Below are 11,317 nucleotides of genomic sequence, written 5' to 3'. Positions count from 1 at the left end.
CTCCATGCTCTGCTTGTTCAAGGGTTTTTACTGGGGATATTTTCGGTGATCATGTGGTGTCTTGTGCTGGTATTGTGGGTATTAAACATCGGCATAATGTCGTTCAAGATACCTTTGTTGATGTTTTCTATGGGTCAGGGATTTCAGCTAGAAAGGAAGTGGACATTGGGTTGTCTGGAGGAAACGACAGGGCTCTCAGACCTGCAGATGTGTTAATTTATTCCTGGGATCATGGTCGTGATGTTTGTGTTGACTTGGCAGGGTCTTCTCCTTTGACACATTCTGGGCTATCTGACTTTGTTCTTGGACGAGTTGTGGCTGATGCAGCCCATTGGAAGCGAGTCAAGTACGATCCAATTGTTGAGCAATTGGATATGGCTTCCTTCCTTTCTCTTTCTCTTTACTTGGGGAATTAGAAAGGGAGGTTGTTGCATTGCTGAATATAGAAGTTCTCGAAGATTTTGGACATTGAGGCACGTGCTGCTGCTCATATCTTCACTAAGATGGGTTTTGCTACAACTAGAGGAGTGGGGGCCCAGATTGTATCTTGGTGTCCCACTAATTTTTGAACAACAACAACAGCAATTTAGTTTGATCATCTTCTTTCTTGTACATTATTTGGTTAAATTTCGAGAAAATACAAGTTTACCTTTATAATCCAGGATTAAAATAGTAAATTACATAAAACATTTATGGGCACCAGGATTATTTTTTTATGAAACCAAACGGGATATTTTACTAACTCAAAGCAAGTAAAGTTCGGTCAAGTGTTATTATACAATGTGTAGTTGATTTAATTTCATTATACAGCTTATTCGACATTTTCCTTTCATTCAGACACTGTTTTTTCCATCAATAGTCCTTCTATCCAATGATGGAAAAGTAATTGTACTTAGTTTGATCATCTTCTTTCTTGTACATTATTTGATTAAATTTTGAGAAAATACAAATTTATTTTTATGATCCAGAGTTAAAGTAGTAAATTACATAAAACATTTATGGGCACCAGGATAATTTCACGGGTTTATGGTTTAATACCAGAAACTTTGGTTACTGTAGCTGCCAGTATCGTGAAAATTTTATTGTACAGACGTAGGTACTAAGCTTGGTACATCCAATCTCTTAACTTACTTTTGTTTTTTTATAAAAAAAAAAAAACCAAAAGAACATATAGCTGGTTTGTAAAGAATATATAGTTGTTTTGTTAAGAATAGGGGTGAGCAAAGATTCAGGGTACCCGGTACCGGACCCGGCACCGGTTAGGACCCGCCGGATCCGGACCTAGAACTGGTCTCACCGGTTCCGGGACCGGGTTCAAAATTTCGGACCCGGTTGTAACCGATTTCGGTTCCAAATCCTAAAATTTTGGACCCGGTACCCACTGGGTAGCCGGTTGTATATGATATAGTATGTGGATTGTTTGTGTTTTTAAGAAACTAAAGAGTTATGTACAGCCTAATTTAATTTCTAAGCCCAAATGCTTATAAAACTCTCAACCCACTATCAAACAAAACCCTAAAACTTCTAGATTTTTCTCTCTGCTCTACTATATCGGTTACCCAACATATATTGTACAAAATATATTTAAAAAAACAAAAATATGTTGAACATAACAAATTAGTAAAATAAAAAAAAAAATATTAATATTTAATATAATTAAAATAGCTAAATGTATATAAAAATATAAGTATTAAACGCTAAAAGTAAAAATACACCAAAAAAAATATTATGATTTGTATTATATTTCAACACTTATATATATAAGTGGGTACCCGAAATCGGAACCGGTACCTGGTGGAACCAATTCCAATTCCTAAATTTTATGACCTGGTTGTACCGGTTCCAATCCCGGTTCCAAATTTTAGGACCCGGTCCCAACCAATTTCGGGTCCGGATCCTAAAATTTTGACCGGGTACCCGATTTGCTCACCCCTACTTAAGAATATCTATCTTTATGTTCTTTTTATATATCTAAAAAACTTCTATTTCTCTGTTTTATTTTCTTGTTTTCGTTTTTCAGTAATTGATTAGTTCTTGCAGAAATACAGACCCAAACACATATGGAAAAAGTAGTCAGCCTTTGTTTACAATTCTCGCAAAAACTGATTTTTCATCCTTTGTTCCTCCCGTTGATGCTCTTTGTAATTTTGTTCTACAAGAGTCTTTCTTGGAAACCCGGTGAATTTGGAAAAAAGCTGCCACCTTCGCCACCAAAGCTGCCAATCCTAGGAAACCTCCACCAGCTCGGTCATTTACCTCATCGTTCTCTTCAATCATTGTCTCGACGATATGGCAAGGTTATGCTGCTCTACTTCGGTAGCAAACCAGCTCTTGTCGTATCTTCTGCAGATGCAGCTGAAGAAATCCTGAAGTCTAATGACTTGATCTTCTATAACAGGCCTAAGCTGCGAAGTGCCATTAGAATCTTTAACGACGGGATGGATGTGGGCTTTTCTCATTCTGGAGAATATTGGCGACGAATGAGGGGTGTATGCGTTATGCAGCTGTTAAATAACAAGAAAGTTCGATCATTCCGAACAATAAGAGAAGAAGAGGTTGCTGAAATGGTTGAAAAGTTTAACAGATCAGGTTGTTCAGAGGTGAATTTTGCTGAAATTGTTCTGTCATTCACGTATGATGTGACATGCAGAGCATCCTTTGGAAGAAAATATAGCGCAAATCATGAGGAAGGCATCAATTTTAAGGATGGCCTGGATGAAGCCATAAAGTTGCTTGGGACAGTTTTTTTGGGAGATTTTGTACCTTGCCTTAGGTGGATCGATCGAGTTAAAGGTTTAGAAAGTCGATTGGAAAAAGTCGTAGAAGCTTTGGATGTATTTCTTGACAAGGTTATAAAAGAACATCAAAGTCATTTAAGCACTAAGAAAAATGTTGTTGTCGAGTCGGACAGTGAGGGAAACGACGATAGCTTTGTTGATATTTTGCTTGGAGTTCATTTGAACAATAAACATGATATGTCACTTGACAGCATCAAAGCCGTTATACTGGTATATATTGTTAAGCGCGATTATTTTACTACATTATAAAACTTTTTAGAAATTTTGAGGGACTAAGGATTTTTTGTTGTTGTCGTCTTAAACTTTTTATTAATTACGCAGGATATGTTTTTGGCTGGCACAGACACGACTTACACGCTGATAGAGTGGGTGGTAATCGAGCTGCTTAGAAATCCAAGTGTTATGAAACAACTACAAGAAGAGGTAAGAAACATTGTCGGAGGGAAAGGTCGCAAAGTTTGTGAGGATGATCTGGAGAAAATGAGTTACCTAAAAGCTGTGATGAAGGAAGCACTTAGGCTACATGCTCCGGGTCCATTGTTAATCTTTCATGAGTCAATTCAGGACGCCAGAATAAATGGTTTCGACATCGCTGCTGGTACCCTGGCGATCATCAACGCGTGGGCAATCCAGAGAGACTCGATGTATTGGGAAGAACCAGAGCAATTTCTTCCTGAAAGATTTCTGAACAGCAGTTCATCAGATGATTTCAGAGGAAAAGATTTCAAATATATTCCATTTGGTGCAGGCAGGAGAGGTTGTCCAGGGATATCGTTTGGCATGGTTTCTGCTGAACTTGTGATCGCGACTGTCATCAACGAGCTTGATTTGAAACTTCCCGGAGGAATTCAGGGTGATGAGTTAGATATGACTGAATTTGCAGGCCTTACAGTTCGCAGGCGAGATCCTCTTATGGTCATTGCAAATCCTCTTCAAATTTCGTCCTAAGATCGATGTTCTTGCATAAAAGTGTGCTGAACCATATATGGGTTTCAAGATCATTTCCGAATCCAATGAATAAATTAAGTCATGTTTTTCCTTAGTATTTCCACTGCAAAGTGATTAAGAATTGTTTGTAATTTGTAACCTTTTCTTCTCTTTCGATGTCTAGTAAAGAAATTGGGTTTTTAAATACATGCATTATATCATTATATCAACTTACAATGCAATCGGTTATAACTTTCATTTTACATAAAATTTAAACTAATAACTTGATGAGTCACGATAAATTATTTTTAACATTCATGTACTAATCAGAATTGTGTATTGGATGATTCAATTATTGGATGATTAAATACTCAACCAAAATAATAAAATATATGGAAGATATTTATACGTCTAAATTAATAATTCAATGAAAGATGTGTTTTACAAATAAGAATTGCCAGTTAGTGGATTATGACGCCATCGCCCATCGGTATTCTTTAACTTCTTATGCTACAAATCTTGGAAAAATATCAAGTACTGTAGTATTTGAATTATGGGTAAGGTTTGTATGTACTCGCAACCTTTACCTTTCAATATTCAAATACAAAACCACACCAATACACCATACCATAAACTTACCTTCCAAAAGATCTAAATCTCCGGGGAAATATGTTACGTTTAGTCCATGGTTTTGACATCTTCCAAAATACTAGCTAGACCACGAGCAAAAAACAACCTAATTTCTGAAAATAAGATAGTACACTCGGGTGCACCATGTGTATGGTGCACCCGTAAGACGGAAAGAACATACTTATATTTGACAAAGAACATACTTATGTTTGACAACGAACATACCTTTTATGTTTGATAATATGTTCTTTATACTTATGTTATTTAACATATGTTGATTAAACATGTTTTTTTGGGTTTCAATAATACAAAGTATTTTCTTTGAATTTGGCTCGTATGTTCTTTGAGGTAACGAGTGACGTACAAATACTTTTTGAATTATCATATATCGTTTTTTTATTATCGTATGTTCTTTGAGTTTGATCAGTGTGTTCTTCTGGTATGAATTATATGTTCTTTTAATATATGTTATTTTGAATTTTGAAATTTAATTTGAAAATGAAATCTTGGTTTTTTCTTAGTTGAAATTAATTTAGAGAGAGAAAATTAAAATTATTATGGAAAGTTAATTTTTGGAGAGAGAAAAAACTATTTTTGGGAAAATGATATCTTTGGTAAAGATTTTTTCCGTTAATGTGTAATTTTTATCACGTCCTTTTTGTAATGTCTTTATGTTCTTTAATAATGCATGTTCTTTGTTAAACACAAACATGTTCTTTTTTTAAAATCTGGATGTTCTTTTTCAAACACATAAATATTCTTTCCGCCTTTTTTTTTTTTAAATTTAACCAAGTGCACCATGTGCATGGTGCACCCGGGTGCATAGATAATGCATTACTAAATTTGCCCATATACAACTTAATTCGCGTTAAAATTTTGAGAGACAGAAACAACTTCGTTGCACCAATAAATTGTGCACAAAGTCGTGAAGTTTTGAATCAATAATCAAAGGAAGTCAATGAGAATTCTATGGTGAAGCTCCAACAAGGAGAGTTTATCATTCTTAAACGCGTTGCCATAACCTAGGATGGATGCAAAAGATGGCATAAAGCACGCGGTCTAGACCTTGATTATCAGTGTTTCTTTCAGGCTAACTTGAGGTTTGTTGGGTATAGTCTCAAATGGAAAGTTGGCACCGCCACAAGTTACATCGACAGATTTAGAAATTTTAAGTTGCCGATCTAAGGTACCTCGTTTCTTATCTTATCTTAGTTTTTCTTTTTCAAGTTGTCCACTAAGAGTATCATAGCTATCTTTAAATTAAAATAAATTAAATGATTAATTCAATAAAATAAAAGTTTGGCCCCCAGCCCCCAACGCAATGTAGTTTGCTATTTTGCCTAATTATATATATCAAAGTTAAAAAGAGGATTTATAATTTAATATTTGTAACAAAATTCTCTTTTGGTCCCTACCAAAAAGACCTTGATTATAAGTCTTTCTTTCAGGCTAACTTGAGGTTTGTTGGGTGTAGTCTCAATGGAAAGTTGGCACCGCCACAAGTTACATCGACTGACTTAGAAATTTTAAGCTGCAATTTAAGGTACCTCGTTACTTATCTCATCTTATCTTATTTTTTCTTTTTCAAGTTATCCACTAAGAGTATCATAGCTATCTTTAAAATAAAATAAATTAATTGATTAATTCAATAAAATAAAAGTTTAGCCCCGAGGCCCCTAACGCAATGTAATTTGCAAGTTAAAAAGAGGACTTATAATTTAATAGATAATGTGCATGCACACTTGTAAGATTTTGGAAAATTTATTCAAAAGGAATATATAAATGGTCTCTTTTGTTCAGAAGGACCTTTTAAGGAAAAGGTTGTTTAAAGGACCACATAAAACGGTTTGGGTTGGTGAGGGGGACCAAGTCCATTTTTCAGGCAAGTCAACGTCGGAGTCCGGCGTTAACCATCACGTGCTAGGCACATGACTCATTAAGTTGACCTTTTTTTCTCTGTTTTTACCCTTCTTTTCCACGATTACCCCCAATTTTTCCCTTTCTTCTTCTTTCTCTCCCCTTGAAGCACTGTTCGTTCACGGCATTAAGTGATGTCTGCCATTGTTGGTGAGATCAGCGTAGCGATTTAATAGGTTATTAAAGGTAAAGTCTTTCTTCTTCCACTACTAGAAAAAAACTAATCAACAACGGAAATAATCCCTCGGAATATCCTAAAAATTCATTGGAACTGCTGGTTTCCGATGGAATTCCTTCGGAACGCACCGTCATATTATATTTTGTAGGAATTTCGCGTTTTTTCGACGAAAAAATCCATCGGAGAATTTCGACGGGTTTTCCGTCAGAGAATTCCGATGGATTTTCCGTCGGAAATTACAGCAAAAACAATAAAAAAAAAAAAAAAAAAAACAGACCACCACCCCACCCCACCCACACCCACCCCTTACCAACCACATCCAGACCCAGACTAGAGCACTACCCACCCCACACACAGACTCGAACCACCACCCACCCCCCCTCCCCACACACAGACCCTCCGCACACCTAGACCACCACCCACACCACACCCTAACCCATACCCACCAAAAACACCGACCCAGACCCACCTAACCACAACCCTCCTAAAATCAGACCATCACATACACCGAATACCCAGATCTACCCACCCACCTAAACCACATTCGGACAACCACCACCCCCACCCAGAATAAAAAAAAAAAAAAACAAAAATTCATTCAAAAAACAAAATAACGAAAAAACAGATCTAATACACAAATTGAATAATACAAAATTGAATATACAAAATCAAAATCCAAAAAAAAAAAAGATCTAATACGCAAACAAATTAATTAAATATACAAATTAAAAAAAAAACAGATCTAATACGCAAATTGAATAATACAAAATCAAAATCCAAACAAAAAACAAAAACACGAAAAAAAACGAATAATACAATTCTAAAATCAAAATCAGAAAAAAAAACAAAATAAGTCAAAATATTGCTCTTCAAATGCCATTTGCTCGGATGTGGGTCTCGATTTCTCAACAAATCCGGTTAAGCTCTGTCTGCATGTCGGTGAAGAAAATTTGTTGGTGGTTGTGTTGATGTCGGTGGAGATAGTTTTGCCGGTGATGTACAATAATTATTCGAATTTTGACGAAAATTCGAACACCCATAGCAACTTGTTGCGAAAATTAAGGGAAAAAAAACCAAGATTAATTTGAGATTGAAAATGAAGAGGAAAGAGAAGAAGGAGAAAGGAAAGAAAAAGGAAAGAAAAAAAGGAGAAAGGAAAGAGAAGAAGGAGAAATGAAAGAGAAACAAAAATGAAGAAGGAGAAGAAAGGCGGAGAGAAGATGAGAGGAGAGGAGAGAGAAATGAGAAATATATGGGGAGGGGGAATCCGGGATCTTTAGGGTTTTTTTTTTAAGTCATAAATCCGTCAGAAGGGCTTTATATTCCTTCGGAAAATTCTTACGGAATTAAAATCCGTCAAAATTAATACATTCCGACGGATTTTTTTTCCCTCAGAATTTTCAGCTTCCGTGGGAAAAAAAACCGTCGGAATATTTTGGAGGGATTTTCCGTCGCAACTTTTCTTTTCTGACAGACTCAAATTCCGTCGAAAAATTTGAATTTTCGACGGAATTTAAGTCCGTCGGAACGATACCGTTGGAAAACGGTCTTTTCTAGTTGTGTACTCTCTCTCTTGTCACTTTCTTTACTTTATTTGGAGTGTTTCCTCACCATTTTTGTTCAATTTTTTTTGTTTTCGACCTTATCAATGGCAAATGGAAAAGGGAAAACACAAGGCAAAGGCAAATAAAACGCACAATTTTCCCAACTTCTAAATCGTCTTCCTGGGTTGTCATGGGTCCAAGATGTGTCCTTTGCACCAATGGAATTCCACAATTGCACTTAGTTCTCTTGATTCAATGTCTTTTGTATTTATCTTGCAGCAAATCCAGTTTTCAACAAAACACAAAAATGAAGAACTTCACCCCAAATTCCCTAATTTCGACAAAATCCAAAAAAATTCACAAAGATTATTTTGTGAAAATTGTCCTCAATTGTAGTCTAGATGAATTCATTTAGAGAAAAAAGGCGCAATTGCAAGTTGCATTCAATCTAGGGTTTGTGCTTCGAGGAGAGAGAAAGAAGAAGAAAGGGAAATTTTGGGGGTAATGGGGAAAGTTGGGGGGGGGGATTGTGGAAAATAGGGAGAAAAAAAGAGAGAGAAAAAATTTGGGTCAACTTAATGAGTCACGTGCCTGGCATGTGACGGTCAACGCCTGACTGTGACGTTGACTTGCCTGAAAAATGGATTTGGTCCCTCTCACCAATCCAAACCGTTCTATGTGGTCCTTTTAAACAACATTTTTCTTAATAGGTCCTTATGAACAAAAGATACCACTTAAGTGTAATGCATGATCTGTGCACCCGGGTGCACCATGCACATGGTGCACCTGGTTAAATTAAAAAAAAAGGCAAAAAGAACATTTAGGTGTTTGAAAAAGAACATGTCGGTTTTTGAAAAAGAACATATTTGTATTTATCAAAGAACATGCATTATTAAAGAACATAAAGGCATTACAAAAAGAACGTGATAAAAACTTTATTAAAATTTTTGAAAAATTACACATTAACCAAAAAAATCTTTACTAAAGATATCATTTCCCTAAAAATAGTTTTTTCTCTCTCAAAAAATTCAATATTCCATAATAATTTTAGTTTTCGCTCTCTAAAATATTTTAAACAAAAAAAATTCAAGATTTCATTTTCAAATTAAATTTCAAAATTCAAAATTACTTATGTTAAAAGAACATAAGTTATAATGTTAAGAACATATAATTTATACTCGAAGAACACTGTGATCAAACTCAATGAATATACGATAATAAAATAAATGATATATGATAATTCAAAATAGAATTTGTGCGTCACTCGTTACGTACCTCAAAGAACATACGAGTCAAATTCAAACAACATACTTTGTATTTTTGAAACCCAAAAAACATGTTTAATCAACATATGTTAATGAACATAAGTATAAAAGAACGTATTATAAAACATATATGGGTATGTTCTTTGTCAAACATAAATATGTTCTTTGTCAAACACAGTATGTTCTTTATTAAAGAACCGTATGTTCTTTCCGTCTTTCGGGTGCACCATGCAACATGGTGCACCCGAGTGTACTATTTCTCTTTGGTTTTCCTACCACGTAAAATGTTTTACATTAAATCAAAGGTGGATTTATATGTAGATAAACCACTAACCAACTAAAAGTTTTACAATGGTTTTCTTATCAACAGGGACTACAACGAGAATAAAGAAATGATCTAGGCCTTCGGGAGAATAAAGAAATAACAGTTTTAAAGTTTAAATTTGAACATATTAGATCAGTTTCCCAGTGTTCTTTCCCTTTGCTGAAAGGAGTGCAAGGCTTGGAGAAACTCTACTTCTCCAAATTCTGGTGCAGAAACTTGGGAGAAATATAGCTCGGTTTGGGCTAGTTGCCACATCAAATAATCACTAACCTGGAGGCGACCACCAGTCCGAATAAGCAGGTCAGGGTGAGGCGCTCCACGAGTCCATAGCTGTTTATCAAACATGGCCTCGTCGATGTTTTTGGGTTCAAACACCCCGGCCTTGACCTTTTCACAAATGTTCCTAGTAGCTTGCAATATATCTCCAGTCCCAGAATAACATATGCTAGCATTAACTCCAACTTTTTTGTGTGCTTTGTACTTGTTGCATTTTCCACTTGTTTTATAACGTCTTGCAAACATTTAGGGATTAGCCATCTTTCTCCAATCATCAACACTTTATTTCCCTCCTGCAATTTCATAGGAAACCAAAAGGGAAAATGGAGAAATGAAGAAAAATAAATAAAATAATCAATTTTCATGTATATGTTTTCTTCTAGAATGATTTTTCACCAAAACAAACGGAATCGTAATGTATTTAATTTAATTAGTGTGAATTAACTTCAGCATATATAGTGTCAACTTCTATATATGTATGGATTTATAAAAAGCTATGATTAACTTAAGCATAAACCATATATATAATTTAGCTTATTTTCCAAGTTCTTAAACATGTTTTTAAATTGAGTTATCTTGTAGAGTCTTTCATTTTTTTTATTTTTTTTTATTTTTTTTGTGTGTGTGTGTGTTTTACCATTATGGTATATGTGACATAATATTAAAATTGTGTAGGATTTTAAATGAAAAATGTACTTTGTTCCAAAACAGAAAAGAAAAATGTGCAAGGAATTGAAAAATATGTTATATCCCACATGATTAATTATACTCAATGGTGTATCCAAGATTTCTGAATAGTGGGTTCGGAATAAAAAAAAAAAAAAAAAAAAAAAACGGATTCTTCATGAAATACCAGTGAGTTTTTTCAAAATTCACCATATACCACACAAAATTTTTTAATTCACCATATACCATTGAGTTACTGAACGTTAACACAAAATGCCATTAATGGTAACTGCCGTTAGTCTGCCGTTTGGGGTAAATGACTAATTCACCATATACCATGATTTTTTGTTTTTTTTTGCATGAAATACCATTTTTTTTAAAATATAGCCGTTGAACAGTTATAACGGCTAGTTTGTGTAAATATATGTAGTTCTTGAGGGAGTCACGCACCAAGGCACACCTCTAAGAGCATTTGCAAAGATGTCCACAAACTCGAGATCATCATCATCGTCGTCGTCTTCTTTCGGGTCTTCGTATGTAAGGGTGCCAAACAAAGCATGTTGTTGTGGTAGGAAGTTTGCAATAAGAAGCTCTGATTCGGCAAAAAATCCACAAAGGTTGTACTACAAGTGTGATGTATGTGATACATTTAGATGGTGCAAGGGCAATGCTGATCAAAATGTCTCATGGGGTTATGAAAATCAAAGCAAGGGAGGGATAGAAATGCATGGAAGTGAGACCGTGTTGAAGCAAGAGTTGAAGGAACTGAAGAAAAGAGTAGCATAACAGCA

General features: G+C 35.1%; 2 protein-coding genes across 2 annotated transcripts; one reads left to right on the top strand and one right to left on the bottom strand.

Moving 5' to 3' along the window:
• The first annotated feature begins 1,967 nt into the window (after positions 1-1,967).
• On the top strand, positions 1,968-3,932 carry LOC110727131 (cytochrome P450 71A6-like). Its single transcript, XM_021906670.1, has 2 exons — positions 1,968-3,008; positions 3,120-3,932. The coding sequence occupies exons 1-2, from the start codon at positions 2,061-2,063 to the stop codon at positions 3,744-3,746; spliced, it is 1,575 nt and encodes a 524-aa protein (XP_021762362.1). The 5' UTR covers positions 1,968-2,060; the 3' UTR covers positions 3,747-3,932.
• A 5,784-nt stretch (positions 3,933-9,716) lies between these two features.
• LOC110726969 (dehydrodolichyl diphosphate synthase 2-like) lies at positions 9,717-10,106 on the bottom strand. The gene has a single exon (XM_021906510.1). It carries the CDS (start codon positions 10,104-10,106, stop codon positions 9,717-9,719), a length of 390 nt encoding a protein of 129 aa, XP_021762202.1.
• Between the last annotated feature and the right edge of the window lie 1,211 nt (positions 10,107-11,317).

The sequence above is a fragment of the Chenopodium quinoa genome, unplaced genomic scaffold (assembly GCF_001683475.1).
Source record: "Chenopodium quinoa cultivar QQ74 unplaced genomic scaffold, ASM168347v1, whole genome shotgun sequence".
Taxonomy (NCBI): Eukaryota; Viridiplantae; Streptophyta; class Magnoliopsida; order Caryophyllales; family Amaranthaceae; genus Chenopodium; species Chenopodium quinoa.
Note: the sequence above shows the minus strand (reverse complement) of the source record. Positions and strands in the feature narration are given on the sequence as shown.